The sequence below is a fragment of the Ranitomeya variabilis genome, chromosome 1, assembly GCF_051348905.1.
Source record: "Ranitomeya variabilis isolate aRanVar5 chromosome 1, aRanVar5.hap1, whole genome shotgun sequence".
NCBI classification, from domain to species: Eukaryota; Metazoa; Chordata; class Amphibia; order Anura; family Dendrobatidae; genus Ranitomeya; species Ranitomeya variabilis.
Genome location: NC_135232.1, coordinates 1,094,921,395 through 1,094,938,492, shown reverse-complemented (window position 1 = coordinate 1,094,938,492; position 17,098 = coordinate 1,094,921,395). Strand labels below are relative to the sequence as shown.

General features: G+C 50.1%; 1 protein-coding gene across 3 annotated transcripts in view; it reads right to left on the bottom strand.

Annotated features, from left to right (window-relative positions):
- HTT (huntingtin) overlaps nt 1–17,098 on the bottom strand; it is a 192,780-nt gene that overhangs the window by 79,693 nt on the left and 95,989 nt on the right. For all 3 annotated transcript variants that reach the window (XM_077280055.1, XM_077280053.1, XM_077280056.1), the window contains 2 exons: nt 16,247–16,357; nt 14,540–14,617 (listed from right to left, as the gene is read on the bottom strand). In XM_077280055.1, coding sequence (XP_077136170.1) covers nt 14,540–14,617; nt 16,247–16,357 — 189 coding nt within the window. The remainder of the gene's footprint in view (nt 1–14,539; nt 14,618–16,246; nt 16,358–17,098) is intronic.

The following is a 17,098-nucleotide window of genomic DNA, read 5'->3' as shown; positions in this document are numbered from 1 at the left end:
AACAACCGCTGTGTTTATTTCATTAAAATACTTTTAAATCATGTGTGTGTGTTTTTTAACCCTTTCATACAATTGGATTAATAATGGATAGGTGTCATAATTGATGCCTCTCCATTATTAATCTGGCTTAATGTCACCTTACAATAGCAAGGTGGCATTAACCCTTCATTACCCCATATCCCACCGCTACAGGGAGTGGGAAGAGAGTGGCCAAGTGCCAGAATAGGCGCTTCTTCCAGATGTCCCTTTTCTGGGGTGGCTGGGGGCAGATGTTTTTAGCCACGGGGGGCCAATAACCATGGACCCTCTCCTGGCTATTAATATCTGCCCTCAGTCACTGGCTTTACCACTCTGGCGGAGAAAATTGCGCGGGAGCACACGCCAATTTTTTCCGCCATTTAACCCTTTATTTTAGCAGCTACAGCGCTGAAATTTTGCACATACACACTACTAACATTAGTAGTGTGGAATATGCAAAAAAAAGGGGATATGAGATGGTTTACTGTATGTAAACCATGTCTCATATCCTGTCGGGTTTAGGCAGGAGAAATGAAAAGCCGGCAATTCAATTACCGACTTTTCACTAACACCGCTGCGTATTTCTCGCAAGTCACACTGCTGGTCCGTGTGGAATCCGTATTTCTCTCGCCCCCATAGACTTTCATTGGCGATTTGTTTGCGCAATACGCTGACAAACGCAGCATGCTGCGATTTTCTGCGGCCGTAGAACGCCGTATATTACGGATCCGTAATATACGGCTGATAGGACGGGACCCATTGAGAAGCATTGTGCCGTATGTTATGCGAGTTTTACGCACGTAGTTTCTGCGCTCTTATGTCCGTAAAACTCGCATGTGTGACGGCGGCCTTAGGCATGAGTAAGACCTATTTTGGTCAAAACGCGTAGCCATATCTTCACAATCACCTGTTTGGTCTACCTTTTGTAAGGATTTGTTTTTTATCTTCATGTTGGATTTACAATAAAATATAAAGGAAAAGAAAAAGGATTTTTTTTTCCCTATCCATCTTGCTGGAGCTGGAGTATCCATGTTCTTTTGAGATTGCCATTGCAGGACGTCTTGGTCTGCACGAACTTCCGTGCACCGCATCCGATGGTCTGGTTGGTGAGCTGGCTACGGCTTTTTACAGTCGGTTTTTTTTTCTTTTTGTGTAAAAAACAAAATTCTTGGATAGTCACCTTTCTCCAGGACCTGTAATTTTTTATTACTCTTCTGTCAATACAGTTGTGTAAGGGCTTATTTTTCGCAGGGAGAGTTGTATTTTTGATTGATACCATTTTGGAGATTATATAATGTTTAAGTCGCTTTTTGCAGGAAATGTTTGGTGGAGGAACAGACTGAAAAATTGCAATTATGCATTTTAATTTTATTCTCTTTATGGCATTTATCATAAGGGTTAATTTATGTTGTATTTTGATAGAACTGACCATCAAAGATATGGCGATTGCAAATAGGTGTACATCTATAGATATAGTAGATATATTTATATATATTGTAAGGTGGCAGCTGGACAAGTCCTGGACTGGAGGTATGTGTCACAGAGGTGGCAATCTACGGTGATGTAGAAGCAGCCTCCAGCATGCATATTGCTGTGAGGTGTTTTTTTTTAATGGACCGGATCTTGGGTCCTGGTTTTAGGAATGGCCACACAGCTAGATGGGACTGGCCGTTCCATTACCTTCAGTTACATAATTTGAAACTGGTTATACAAGGCAGCTGGTGTTGCCTCATTCAGTGTCTGGGAAACACCTCTGTTGGTGTGCGTTACGATAGATCCTGACAAGCAGAGAGTGTGTCTGAACATGTGAGCCCATACTTCTACATGGACTATTTCCTTTTATGTTATCCCTTGTGCTGGAAAACGGTAATTAGACATACCGGTAATTATATTTCCAGGAATCCATCCTGACAGCACCATGGAGGACGTCCTTCTTATCCATAGTGGGACAGGAAACCACGAGAGTTTAAAAGGACCCTCCCCCTTCCACCCTTCAGTGATTTTCCAAAGTAACACCTCTGGATGGATGCAAAAAAGAGAATTTTATTTGAACAAAACAATTATTATACAAATGTTTCTTCACATAAGTATGCATTATATGTAACATAGGGAGGGAACTACCAGTGCTGTCAGGATGGATTCCTGGAAATATAATTACCGGTATGTCTAATTACCGTTTTCCAGGTCACCACCTGACAGCACCATGGAGAAGTACCAAAGGAGACCTTTTGGTCCTAGGGCGGGACTACTGCATGAAGCACCTTCCTGCCAAAGGCTAGCTGGGATGACACTACGTCTAGCTTGTAATGCTTAGAGAAGGTACTGAGAATAGACCAGGAGGCAGCTCTACAGATCTGATCTGCCGAAGCTCCCCCTTTCTCTGCCCATGAGGCGGCTATCGCCCTAGATGAATGAGCTTTTAAGTTGTCTGGGGGATTCTTACCCTGTGCTTTATATGCTAGGCTAATAGTGGCTCTAATCCATCTAGCAATGGTAGATTTTGAAGCTTTTTTCCCCCTATTTGGGCCCCCAAATAGAACGAACAGATTAGTTTCCTGTCTCCAGGCCCTAGTCGCCTCTAAGTACTTAAGAACGGTCTCCCTAACATCCAGGCTATGATAAAACATTTCTTTTTGGTTTTTGGGAGCCTGGCAAAAAGATGGAAGTACTACCTCCTGATTTATATTTGAGTCTGAGACGACCTTCGGAAGGAAGCCTGGGTCAAGTTTTAAAACTAGTCTATCCTCATATATTTGCAGATAGGGATTTTGAATAGAGAGGGCCTGGAGTTCTCCTAGTCTCTTGGCTGACGTGATGGCCACTAGGAACGCCGTTTTGAGAGAAAGATTAGAGATGTTTATATCCTCAGATAAAACAAAAGGATCCTTGCACAATTCATTAAGGACCAGGTTAAGATCCCAAGGTGGGATGGTTTTCCTGATCAAGGGCCTTAGCCTTAAGACTGCCTTGGAAAAACGAGCAATCCAAGGGTGAGAGGCTAGGGAAGAGTCATAAAATACACTGAGGGCTGCCACTTGGACCCTCAGAGTACTTGGTTTAAGACCCTTCTCAAACCCCTGCTGCAAAAAATCAAGGATCTTGGGAATGTTAGGGCGATCAAGATCAACCATCGTGTCTCCACAAAAACTGCAGAATCTCTTCCAAATTTTTAAATAAATTGCAGAAGTTACTGGCTTCCTACTTGCTTGGAGAACAGAGATGACTTCTTCCGATAGACCTTTCGCTTTCAAGATCTGGCGTTCAGGATCCAAGCCGCTAATTGGAGGCTGTCTGGGTTTTGATGAAGAATCGGGCCCTGGAGGAGTAGATCTCTTCTTTTCGGAAGGAAGATAGGTTCCTCTACTGCTAGTTTCTTCAATAAGGGGAACCAGCTCCTCTTGGGCCAGAATGGAACCACTAGGATGACTTGAGCTCTGTCCTCGTATATCTTCCTCAGGATCCTTGGAATAAGTGCAAGAGGGGGAAAGGCATATAAGAGACCCCTGCTCCATGATTGAGAAAGTGCGTCTACTCCTGCCGGTCTTTCCCGAGGGTTCAATGAGTAAAAGGTTTTGACCTTTGCGTTTCCTCTGGCGGCGAATAAGTCCACCTCTGGAGCTCCCCATCGCTGGCATAGTTCGTTGAACACTTCGTTGTTTAGCTCCCATTCTATGGCTGACAGCTTCCTCCTGCTCAGAAAATCCGCCACCTGGTTCCTTGAACCTTCCAGATGAACTGCTGAAATCGAGAGAACCAGTCTCTCCGCCCAACTGAAGATCCGGTCTGCTAGATTCTGTAATCTCAGATGCCTCGGACCGCCCTGATGCCGTAGGAAGGCCACCGTCGTTTGTATTGTCCGAGAAGATCTTCAGGTGCTTGTTTTTTAACAGATCCTGAGCTGAACATAGGACCTTCCAGATCGCGTGTAATTCTCTGTGATTCGATGAATACATGCTTTCCTCTGGATTCCACTGTCCTTGATAAAATCTTCCTAGGACCTGACCACCCCATCCTTGTTGACTTGCGTCTGTGGTCACCGTGACAGCCGGAGAGAGGATCCATGGTACACCGACCTGTAGGTTCTTGGGAACAGTCCACCATCGGAGGGATCGTCTGACTTGATGGGAAAGACGGAACTCCTTGTCCAGAGATGCTTGTCTTCTGTCCCAGGAAGCAAGGACTGCTCTCTGCAGGTGACGGGAATGAAATTGACTCCAGTTGACACAAGGAATACAGGCCGTCATTAACCCCAGGACCCTCATTGCATCTCTGATGGACACTCGGCTTTTTGAAAAATGGCGAACTCTTCTTATAATATCGACCCGCTTCTCGTCTGGAAGAAAAGACTTCCTGATACTTTGATACTTGAGTCTAGGATAACTCCTAGAAACTTTATTCTATATTTGGGTGTTAGGTGAGATTTTAACCAGTTCACCACCCAGCCTAATTTCTGCAGAGTGGAGATTACCAACTGACAGTCGATCTTGAGCTGCCCTATAGAATCCCCTACCAATAGGAAATCGTCCAGATAGGGTACTATTGTGATATCTCGATTTCTCAGATAAGCTACTATCTCCACGACAATCTTCGTAAAGACTCTGGGTGCTGCTGCTAACCCAAAGGGGAGGCAGCAAAACTGGTAATGGTAGATCCTTCCCTCTTTTTCTATCGCAAATCTGAGATATTTTTGGTGATCTCTGCAAATTGGAACATGGTAATATGCACTCTTTAAATCTAAGGTGCACATTACCACATCCTTTCCTAAAAGGGGAATTGTGGAGCGAATGGATTCCATTTTGAACCTCTTGTACACCAGATATTTGTTTAGGGGTTTGAGGTTTATTATGGTTCTGGATTCTCCAGAGGGCTTTTTTATAGAGAAAAGGCCTGAATAATGACCTGTTCCTATTTCCCCCTGAGGAACTGGGGATATTGCTGCCATTTGCAGAAGATCCTGAATGTCCGACCACATAGGGGAGACAGAAGAGAGATGTACGTTGGATACGAAATATTTTTCTGGGGGAAGAGAGCTGAACTCTATCTTGTACCCCTGAGATATGACCTGGCGGACCCAAGGACTTCTGGTAATCTTCTCCCATTGCACCCGAAAGCCCAATAGTCGCCCTCCTATTCTGATGGCGTCATTTCTTTCGATATTCTGTTCTGGAAGTTGAGGAACCTGAGTCCCTATTCCTGTTCCTATCCCCCCCTTTTTGATAGCTCCACCTCCCTTGCTTGCCCTTACCCCTGTAGTCTGACCTCTGACCATAATAGGGCCTGCGAAAGGGCTGGTATTTTTTCTTTTTCTCCTCTGGAAATCCCTTCTTTTCATCAGAAGCTTTTTCCAGGATGTCGTCAAGAATAGGTCCGAAGACCCTTCCCCCTAAGAAAGGGATGGCGCACAGCTTGTTCTTAGAATGAACGTCACCTGACCAATTTTTCAACCAAATGGCTCGTCTGGCTGCGTTCGACAAAGACTGACCCCTGGCTGTAAATCTAACCGATTCTGCCGTAGCATCTGCTAAAAAACCGGTTGCTAGCTTCAATAGAGGAATCGCCTTAATAATGGTTTCTCTAGGGGTTTTAGCCGACAACTGATCCTTCAAGTCATCTACCCACAAATGCATTGCCCGTGCTACAGACGTGGCCGCTATATTCGTGCGGATCACCGCTGCCGAGCTCTCCCAGGCTCTCTTTAAGAGTCCATCCGCCTTACGATCCATCGGCTCATTTAAGTTAGAGGAGTCCTCAAATGGAATGGCGGTTCTTTTAGAAACCTTCGCAAGTGGAATGTCAATCTTTGGGATATCCTCCCAGTCCTTGACATCTTCATGATCAAAAGGGAGGCCGATTCTGAAGTCTTTAGGAATTGATAACTTCTTTTCTGCTTCCTCCCATTCCTCTATTATCATAGAGCGAATGTGAGCATTGACAGGAAAGACCTTTGAGGTGTGAGAGCGCAGCCCCCCAAACATCTCGTCCTGTACCGACGGAGTAGATGCGGGTTCCTCAACCTGCATAGTCTGTCTAACAGCACTCAAGAGTTCTTCTATATCACTAGATGAAAACAGATATTTCTTCCCCCTCTCTGGGGGATCTCTGCTCAATTCCTCCTCCTCCAGGTCAGATTCAAAAGAGCTGTCCTCGGACGACAAATCCGATTCTCTCTGCCTTTTCTTGGATCTCTGTGGATCCTGGGGGTCAGATTGCATGGGCTGAGGAAACGATAGACCAGATATTGAGGCCTGCACCTCCTCTCTGATAATGGTCCTCATGTTCGACATTAGAGAGGCCTGCTCTTCCCCCAAGATACGACTGGTGCATGACTCGCATAGGGACTTCTGCCAGGAGTCCTTCAGTTTTACGGCACAAAGAGGACATTTCTTGGCTCTCCCGGATCTCTTAACTGCAGAGGCCTATAATACATAATGCAAACAAAGGGGTAAGACCCACATGGCTTCTCCTATAATTTTGTGAGGAAGCAGGGCCTGTGACTCACATGTGCCTGGGGCTCCTGTGGTGCTTCAAGCTTAGGATTATCCTCCATCTCGCTCGAACGTGCCCCCCAGCCCACACATACCTTTAAACACAGTTGCCGCCATGTTCCGGACCTCCCTCTGGAAGGAGATGACGAACGCCGACCCCATGCTGCCGGCCGTGACCCGGAAGTGACGAGCGCGGCAGCCGCGAACCGGAAGTGACTCGCGCCGGAGCGCGATTCGGAAGCACCACGCTCCCTCTGCAGTCACGCCGATTCCCCGGCTCCAGGATGACCTGCTGCCTCACCCCCGCAAGCGCTTATCCAGGATCCTACCCGGTAGAGCACCACGCTGACAGGTACATCGGGGGTCTTGCGTCCAGGGTCGAGAGCCCCCCCCGGGGGGAAGCGACCCCTAAACCAGGAGCAGCGCTACACCGGTTAAAGCTGAGTGACCCTATAGTACGGGTATCAGCTTGGCAGATTCTTCCAGTGGGAAGGAAGAGGCCGAGCCCCCCCGATCCACACTGTCTGCACGGAACAGACGGATGACTCTCGTCGTTCTCATCCACGGTGGGACAGGAAAAACACTGAAGGGTGGAAGGGGGAGGGTCCTTTTAAACTCTCGTGGTTTCCTGTCCCACTATGGATAGGAAGGACGTCCTCCATGGTGCTGTCAGGTGGTGACCTGGAAAAAGGAGATTTTTGTGTACTCACCGTAAAATCTCTTTCTCTTAGCCTCTAATTGGGGGACACAGGACCATGGGTGTTATGCTGCTGTCCACTAGGAGGCGACACTATGCATAATCTAAAAAAGATTAACTGTGGCTCCTCCTGTGCAGTATACACCCCTGGACGGCATCAGCCTTCTCCAGTTTTGTGCCAAAGCAGTAGGAGGAACGTAACATGAATAACATAATTATGCCTGTAAGAAGGCAACTATGTACGAGCTCAAGAAACAATATGAGAACTCAACAGTTACAACAGCCCGGAAAGGGCAACAGGGTGGGAGCTGTGTCCCCCAATTAGAGGCTAAGAGAAAGAGATTTTACGGTGAGTACACAAAAATCTCCTTTACTCTGTCGCCTCATTGGGGGACACAGGACCATGGGACGTCCTAAAGCAGTCCCTGGGTGGGAAGCAATGGATGAATATTGTGCAGACAGGCCCGTACACTTAGGGCACCGCCGCCTGCAGGACACGTCTACCCAGGCTCGCGTCCGCTGAGGACTGGGTATGAACCCTGTAGTGTTTAGTAAATGTGTGTAAGCTAGTCCAAGTGGCCGCCTTACACACTTGTTCTGCCGAAGCCTGGTGCCGAATGGCCCAGGAGGCACCTACCGCCCGTGTAGAGTGTGCCGTAACACCGGCTGGAAGAGGAGGATTCTTAAGGCGGTACGCCTCTTGTATGGTGGATTTGATCCACCTGGCAAGAGTAGCTTTGGAAGCTGGCCTATCCTTGTGGCCGCCTTCCGGAAGGAGGAAAAGAGAATCAGACCTCCGGAAGGACGCAGTCCTAGACACGTATATATGCAAAGGCCTGACAAGGTCAAGCGTATGCAGAGTCTTCTCCACTCTATGAACCGGACAAAGGGATGGTAGAGAAATTTCCTCATTGAGGTGGAAGTCGGACCAACCCTCGGAAGGAAGGATGGGACTGTACAAAGAACTACCTTGTCCTGGTGAAATACCAGGAAAGGCCATCTGCAGGAGAGTGCTGTCAGTTCAGACACCCTGCGTAGTGAGGTGATTGCCACCAGGAAAAAAAACACCTTCTGGGAGAGAAAGGTGGAGCGGGACCCCCTTAAGGGGTTCGAAGGGTGGTTCCTGCAATGCTGCCAGGACCAGGTTGAGGTCCCACGTTTCTAGTGGTCGTCTGTAGGGGGGAACCAATCGGGAAACCCCCTGAAGGAAAGTCCTTACTTGCGGCTTGGTAGCAATGCCCGATGACAGCCTGGCCTCCAGACCCGATTGGAGAAAACCAAGAACTTTGGGTAGGGAATAAGGGAGTGGGATCTGGCCATGAGATTCGCACCAGGTAAAGAAAACTTTCCAGGTACGGTAATAAATCTTGGCAGAGGCTGGTTTCGGGGCTCTGATCATGGTTCCAATGATATCTGCCGAGAGCCCTGCCTGGGTTAGAACCCAGGTCTCAAGGGCCACGCCGTCAAATTGAGAGCCCCTGAGTTCTGGTGGTAGAACGGCCCTTGTGATAGAAGATCGTGGCGGTCGGGGAGACGCCAGGGAGCGTCTGCTGTGAGTTGTACGATGTCGGCGTACCATGTACGTCTGGGCCAGACCGGTGCAATGAGGATGGTTGGAACTCCCTCTTGTTTGATCTTCCTCACCACTCTGGATATCAGGGGGAGAGGTGGAAAAATATACAGAAGCTGGAACTGGGTCCAGTCCTGAACCAGAGCGTCTGCTCCGAGCGACCGCAGATCGTGTGTTCTGGCAATGAAGTTGAAGTTGGAGACCTTGGCATTGAAATGGGATGCCATTTGGTCCACATCCGGGGTCCCCCAGCAGAGACAGATCTGTTGAAAAATTTTCGGGATGGAGAGACCACTCTCCCGAGTCTATTCCTTGTCGGCTGAGGAAGTCTGCTTCCCAGTTGTCCACACCCGGAGCGTGGACCGCCGAAAGGACCGACCCGGTGTCCTCCGCCCAGCGGATGATATGTGGCACTTCCCGCATCGCTTGGGTACTGCGGGTCCCCCCTTGATGAGTCACATATGCCACAGCCGTGGCATTGTCCGACTGTATCCTGATGTGAGAGGCTGCCAGTAAGTGATGGAAAGCCCTCAATGCCAGAAGGATGGCATGAATTTCCAGGATGTTGATGGGCATGGACGCTTCCGCTGAAGACCACTTGCCCAACAGGAGCCCGCAGCTGGGCTGGGGTCCCTGGATGCAGGCGCAGTGTGCTGGCCCATTGCTGGGAGCTGTAGGATGCTGCCTGTACAGGCCCTACCTGAGGTGTCTCAACCTAATACCCCCAGAGGGGGATAGGGAGGGTGCTGTTGTCACCTTCAGGGGCCTTTATCCTCGCCTCGACCTCAACCCAGAAACCAAAGGGAATTGGGGAAGGGGGGGGGATCTCGACTTCGAACCAGCACCCGAGGGACTGGGGAAGGAGCAGCATGGGGAATAGCCATCTCAACTTCAACTGGGCACCCCATAATAGGGGGTCGAGGAAGGAGCCATGCCGGGAGTCTCACAAGAGACCCTCTTTCTTCATCTGCTAGTCGGAGGGCCAGTGCCTTATCCTTGGGAAGGAGCACTAGACCCCTGGAAGTGTTGAATAACATTCCCAGGAAAGTCAGGGACTGACTCGGGGTTGGTGATGACCTTTGTAGGTTGATTAACCAGCCCATGCGACTGAGAGTATCGGTTGTGATTGAGACGCTGAGCTCGCATTCCTTGAAGGTGGGAGCCTAGATGAGTAGGTCGTCCAGGTATGGAACGACTACTATGCCTCTAGAATGCAGGACGTCCATGGTTGCTGCCATGACCTTGGTGAAGACTCTGGGATCCGTGGCGAGTCCAAAGGGGAGAGCCACGAATTGGTAGTGGTCCTGGCCTATTGCGAACCTGAGAAACCTCTGATGGGCAGGTGCAATGGGTATATGCACGTATGTCTATGGAGGCGAGATATTCTCCCTTCTCCATGGACGCAAGATGAACCGAAGGGACTCCATGCGGAAGTGACGGACCCGTACATATTTGTTGAGCTGTTTTAGGTCTAGTATGGGCCGTACGCTGCCTCCTTTCTTGGGAACTACGAACAGATTGGAGTAGAACCCTCGGAAGCGGTCGGTTGTGGGTACCGGTACTATGACTCCTGATTAACAAAGCGAGGAGACCACTTGGTGGTAGGCTCGAGCCTTGGCTGGCGGTTTTGCAAAAGTCGGCCGCCTACTGGTGTGGTGTTTTCCGGAGTCCGTGAGTCATGAGAAGGAGAAGTCTGGATTTTCCTCCTCTGGGCTTAGACTGGCCTGCTTTTGACTGCCAGGTCTTGTCCGACCTTTGCGTCGATCGTGAGTTGTCCCTGCGTGGGGAGCGGTTACGATTTTGTACCGGACGTGAGACAGACCAGCCGGAGGAATTCCGAAAGGATCGGAATCGAGTTTGGTTACGCTTCTTGTAAGTGCGTTTAGGTTTCAGTTGGGGAAGAGAAGTACTCTTACCCCCTGTGGCGTTGGATATCATAGTGTCCAACTGTTCACCGAAAAGACTCCCACTGAGGTAGGGGAGGTGCGTGAGGGACTCCTTTGAGGCTGCGTCCGCTTTCCATTCCCACAGCCAGAGGATACGCCGAATCGTGATGGCGTTTGATGCTATCCCCGCGACTCCCCTTGCTGAAACCAGAGCTGCATGGAGCATGTAATCTGCTACAACTGCAATTTGAACCGTTTGGTCCGACAGTTCAGGAGCGGATGCTTGGAAGGCTTGTAAATTCTTTGCCCAGGTCAGGATGACCTTGGCAGCCCAAGCTGAGGCGAACGCGGGAGCCATGGATGCCCCTGCTGCCTCGAAAATTGAACGAGCCATGCGTTCTACCTGCCGGTCTGCTGCGTCCATGAGGGTTGAGCTATCTGGCAGTGAAAGGAGGGTCTGTGCTGCTAGCCTGGAGACTTTTAATCCACTTCAGGTGGATCTGTCCATTCCTTGGTGTCCTTCTGTGATTAACCAGCCCATGTTAGACAACAAATCTCATTAACTGATGTGTAAAGTTTTGTCAGTCCCTAACCCAGGTATAACAAACCCTCTCTTAATGGGAAGGGGTACCTCGCCCCCAGATATTTGCGATTAGCGAATTTTTTTTTTTTTTTTAAGGATCGCCTTAAACTCTGGGTGGTTAGAGAATAACCTTAGGCGGCTTCAGAGGTCCTTCAAAGGAAATCTTATGTTCTGGGACCTCTGGTGGCGGATCAGAAATGTCCAGCACCCGTGGATGGACGATATTATGTCCTCAACTAGCGCTGTATTGCTAGGAGGGATTGGGATCAGGGACCCCTCCGTTTCTCTGTCTGAGTCAGAGTCGCAGATGCCTTCCGAATCCTGTGTATCACTGAGGCGTCCCCTGCTGGGTGGGCTGGGGAGGAGGCCTTCTCTGGTTGGGGATTGCGGAGATCTGCATTGTCTGTCCCTGGAATGGGACGGTCTAGATGACCTGGAGCTACGGTGTCTCTCCCTAGAGGGGGATGACCGTGTGCTATGGGATGACGCAGATGGAGTTGATCTATGGATCCGCTTGCGTCCTGACCTAGACGTGGATGTGCCAGGGTCATCTTGTTCCTGAGTCAAGCTCTCCCTTTGCTGGGTAACGGTCATAGCCGGGGCATGACCCTGCAGAGCCTGAAGCAATGTGGAAGTTAGGTTATCTATAGACTGCGTCATAGATTGCGATATCTGAGTGGCCCATTCCGGCGTGGCATTAGACACCGAGGCATTGGCAGGGGCTTCTTGAGGCTGTGACACATTAGTTTGTATACAGTTCTGACAATGCGGGTACGTGCTACTACTGGGGAGAGCGGTCCCGCAGGCTGTGCAGAATGCATAATAGCAGATCTGCCTGGTTCTCTTGGACCTTGAGCCCTGCATAGTGCACAAAGTGCATAGGTGCTGCCAGCAGATGGAACCTACAGGGGAGTCTTATAGGTAATATGGATTCACAGCTGAGTAAAAATAACCCAGCTGTGATCTTACCCCACCAGTGTGCCCCGAGGTCCAGCGCCGAAGATCCACAGTCCTGTGCCCCCCGGAGACTGGCTGCCTGGTCCTGGTCCTGCAGACCGGGAGATGCAGGGTTAATCTGCAGCCGAAAATGGCTGCAGGGACAGAGGAGAGAGGAGGAGAAGGGGGCGGAGAGCTGGAAAAAGGCGGCAAGGCTATAAAAAACCCGCCCTTTCTGTCTCGATCCGCCCCTTGTATGACACTGTAGAGTGTCATATTTGTCATCCGGGGGGCGGGCTGGGGGGTGGAGAGGAGGCTGTGGCTTCAGCTAGGCCAAAGCCGGGGCCTAAATTAGATGCCTGAGGCCCAGAAGGGCTCCAGGCCGGCGCGAAAGTCCGGGAGGGGGTCGGATCTGAACCGGACCCCTCCGGATTTGAAGGCAGGATGGCGGTGGGGCTATAAGCGGAAGGGGGAGCCCGGTGAGGGGTCCCCCTGAGGCAGTAGAGAGCTGGTGCTGCCGCAGAGACAGGGACACTGGGAGCCCTGTGTCTGTATGTGCCGTGCCATGCCTGCCTGCACTCCCCCCGGCCCCAACAGGAGCCCGCAGCTGGGCTGGGGTCCCTGGATGCAGGCGCAGTGTGCTGGCCCATTGCTGGGAGCTGTAGGATGCTGTCTGTACAGGCCCTACCTGAGGTGTCTCAACCTAATACCCCCAGAGGGGGATAGGGAGGGTGCAAATGTGACCTTCAGGGGCCTTTATCCTCGCCTCGACCTCAACCCAGAAACCAAAAGGAATTGGGGAAGGAGGGGGGTCTCGACTTCGAACCAACACCCGAGGGGTTGGGGAAGGAGCAGCATGGGGAATAGCCATCTCAACTTCAACTGGGCACCCCATAATAGGGGGCCGAGGAAGGAGCCATGCCGGGGGTCTCACAGGAGACCCTCTTTTCTTCATCTGTACTCCCGTCGGAAAAAACGGGAAACGGAGTAAAACGGAGTAAAAATCTTTAGGTGTGCCTCCTTTGCGACACTAAGCAAAAACTGGAGAAGGCTGATGCCGTCCAGGGGTGTATACTGCACAGGAGGAGCCACAGTTAATCTTTTTCAGATTATGCATAGTGTCGCCTCCTAGTGGACAGCAGCATAACACCCATGGTCCTGTGTCCCCCAATGAGGCGACAGAGTAATGCTCTTCTGTTAACCTGGACGGTTTATGGACATTTAATAAATCACTCATTTGTTTTGAACTGTAGAACCAGATCCTTGTGTGTACACCAGCGTCTACCAGAGAGCAGGTCCCTTACAATAAACATATTTTTATTTTTTTAAAACATTTTTTTAAATTTTTTTTTTTAAATAGAGGACATGTACTCGCAAGGGCAGGGTCCGCGCCCCTCTGTATCAGTCTGTAATTGTTAGTTAGCTTACTGTAAGTGATATCTGTAAATTGTATATAACCCTTCTCATGTACAGCACCATGTCAAGGTATGTAAATAAATAATAATAATGTACCAGTTCTATATACTGCAAAGCTACAGTATACAGAGAAAATTAGTTTCACCTATGAAGTCCAGCCATCAGCTGAACTTCACAAATGGATGAAGGTGGAAGCCATGGGGGTCTTCATTGGACCCCAGGCTATTATGTCAACATATCGTCACCCTGTGGTCCTGCCATGGAAGAGAATAGGATCAATGGGAGCCCATGCACAAACAATAGGTCAATTTAAATGCCATTGTTGCAGACAGAAGCTGGTTTGTAAGGCGGAAGATTAGCTCCTGACTCCACTCTATACATAAGATCAAAACGAGATTAATACAGTTACATAATAAGAGAATATATTACTTCATTTTGGCCAACTGTACGGAGATCTAAGTTTTGCCCAAGCGATCAGCTATAACTTTCAATCTCTCCGCAGCACCAGCACAGGGAAAATTGAGCATTTAGACAGTGGCCATTCACATCAGTGGGCTGTCTGTATAACAAGGGAGAGGACGGGTCCTCCAGAACGAGAGATGCTCTCTTTCTTTATAAAACAGTGCCACCGCTGTCTACAGGTTGTATGTGGTACTGCAGCTAAACCCCATTCACATCAGTGTAGCCCAGGGCAAAACTAATCCATAGACAGAAGTGCAAGTAAAAGATACCACGTTTGGTTATTTTTTTTTATTCCCTTTTACATCCCAATTGTAAATTTCATCTACATCACAGCACAGAAATCTGAGTGCAATTATAGGTGTTGTAATAGAACTGGAGGATTCCCCGGCGTGTCACATAACGGTGCAGGTATGATGTGCCACACAGTAATCTGTAATATTTGTAGCGCCAATGCTGAGCGATTGTTACACGGCTGAATATTCTCACCTGCTGAACACACACCGTCGCCATCACTGGTTCACGGCTGAAACAGGATTTAAGATAACCCAGAATCTCCTCAACGCACTGTAAAAACAACAGCAAGATGTCAGGGAGACGGCAAAACCGGAGCGGCGGAAATCAAGATTAGGCCACGGCTTTCACAACAGCCAAGTATCAGTTCCCTGTCATACATGACCATATAAAAAGACAGGAGCTGCTGGGAAACTGCTGGGAGGCTTTGGGAAACTGTATATATTTCAAGAGTACATTGTGTAACTTCTATTATGCACTGTCTACAGCGTGGGGGGGCGGAGAGCACGGTCTACAGCGTGGGGGAGGAGAGAGCACGGTCTACAGCGTGGGGTGCGGAGAGCACGGTCTGCAGTACGGGGGGGGGGGGGGGCGGAGAGCACGGTCTACAGCGTGGGGGGGGGGGCAGAAAGCACGGTCTACAGCGTGAGGGGGCGGAGAGCACGGTCTACAGCGTGAGGGGGCGGAGAGCACGGTCTACAGCGTGAGGGGGCGGAGAGCACGGTCTACAGCGTGAGGGGGCGGAGAGCACGGTCTACAGCGTGAGGGGGCGGAGAGCACGGTCTACAGCGTGAGGGGGCGGAGAGCACGGTCTACAGCGTGAGGGGGCGGAGAGCACGGTCTACAGCGTGAGGGGGCGGAGAGCACGGTCTACAGCGTGAGGGGGAGGAGAGAGCACGGTCTACAGCGTGAGGGGGAGGAGAGAGCACGGTCTACAGAGCGGGGGGCGGACGGCACGGTCTACAAAGCGGGGGGCGGACGGCACGGTCTACAGAGCGGGGGGCGGACGGCACGGTCTACAGAGCGGGGGGGCGGAGAGCGAGATCTACACAGAGCGGGGGCGGGGAGCGCGGTCTACAGAGCAGGAGGCGGAGAGTGCGGTCTACAGAGCAGGCCGTAGAGTGCGGTCTACAGAGCGGGGGGCGGAGAGCGCGGTCTACAGTGAGGGGAAGGAAGATAGTGGTCTACAGCAGGGGGGCGGAGAGCATGGTCTACAGCGGGAGAGGGCGGAGGGCGCAGTCAACAGCAGTGGGAGGGGAGAGAGCACAGTCTACAGTGGGGGGAAGGAGGATAGCACGGTCTACAGCAGGTGGGCGGAGAGAATGGTCTACAGCAGGGCAGGGGGCGAAGAGTATGGTCTACAGCAGGGGGCGAAGAGCATGGTCTACAGCAGGGGGCGAAGAGCATGGTCTACAGCAGGGGGCGAAGAGCATGGTCTACAGCAGGGGGCGAAGAGCATGGTCTACAGCAGGGGGCGAAGAGCATGGTCTACAGCAGGGGGCGAAGAGCATGGTCTACAGCAGGGGGCGAAGAGCATGGTCTACAGCAGGGGGCGAAGAGCATGGTCTACAGCAGGGGGCGAGGAGCATGGTCTACAGCAGGGGGCGAGGAGCATGGTCTACAGCAGGGGGCGAAGAGCATGGTCTACAGCAGGGGGCGAAGAGCATGGTCTACAGCAGGGGGCGAAGAGCATGGTCTACAGCAGGGGGCGAAGAGCATGGTCTACAGCAGGGGGCGAAGAGCATGGTCTACAGCAGGTGGGTAGAGAGCACTGTCTACAGCAAGAGGTGGAGACCAGAGTCTACAGTAGGTGGGGAGGTGGTGGGGAGCACGGTGTACAGCAAATACAATCTGTCAAAAACATCCACAAAATGCAGAAAGACGCTACACGTTGGAGCTTACCTTGCCAATATCAGTCAGTGTAGCAAGTTCTAATATCTGTGACAGAACATCCAGGGCAGAACGCAGGAAACCTCCAAACTTCTCATTGTTATTCTGAAGGTCCAGGGTTACCTGCGAAATCGAAAGAAAGGAAATCAATGTTTACTAGTGATGAGCGAATATACTCGTTACTCGAGATTTCTCGAGCATTCTCGGGTGACCTCCGAGTATTTTTTTGTGCTCGGAGTTTTAGTTTTTCTTGCCGAAGCTAAATGATTGACATCTGTTAGCCAGCATAAGTACATGTGGGGGTTGCCTGGTTCTTAGGGAATCCCCACATGTAATCAAGCTGGCTAACAGATGCAAATCATTCAGCTGCGGCAAGAAAAACTAAAACTCCGAGCACTAAAAAAATACTCGGAGGACCCCTGAGCGTACTCGAGAAATCTTGAGTAACGAGTATATTTGCTCATCACTAATGTTTACTACTATCTGGCCTGCCTCTCATTCTTCTTAAAGAAATGGTTGTCAGGAATTGTGATAATTGTCTAAGCAAACGTTGATCTAAATCTATTAAAAATATGTAGTTATATAAACACACACATTTTATTTTTGTTACACAACATGAAGACAGACCACAGACTAATAATAAATGTGGGACAAGAATAAATAATGTCCGGTCTTTTGCTACATTTTCAAATGTTCTATTTTTCACATATGTGTTAGATGGAAACCTCAATTATTCCTGTAATATTGAAGCAGCACTCCAGCTCAGATTTATCCCCACATGACGCTAACTGTGTAACTTTTTTCATCCCAGTTCAGTTGCAGCCAGACATCTTTAAGCTTTCATCAAGGCCAGGTATGACTACC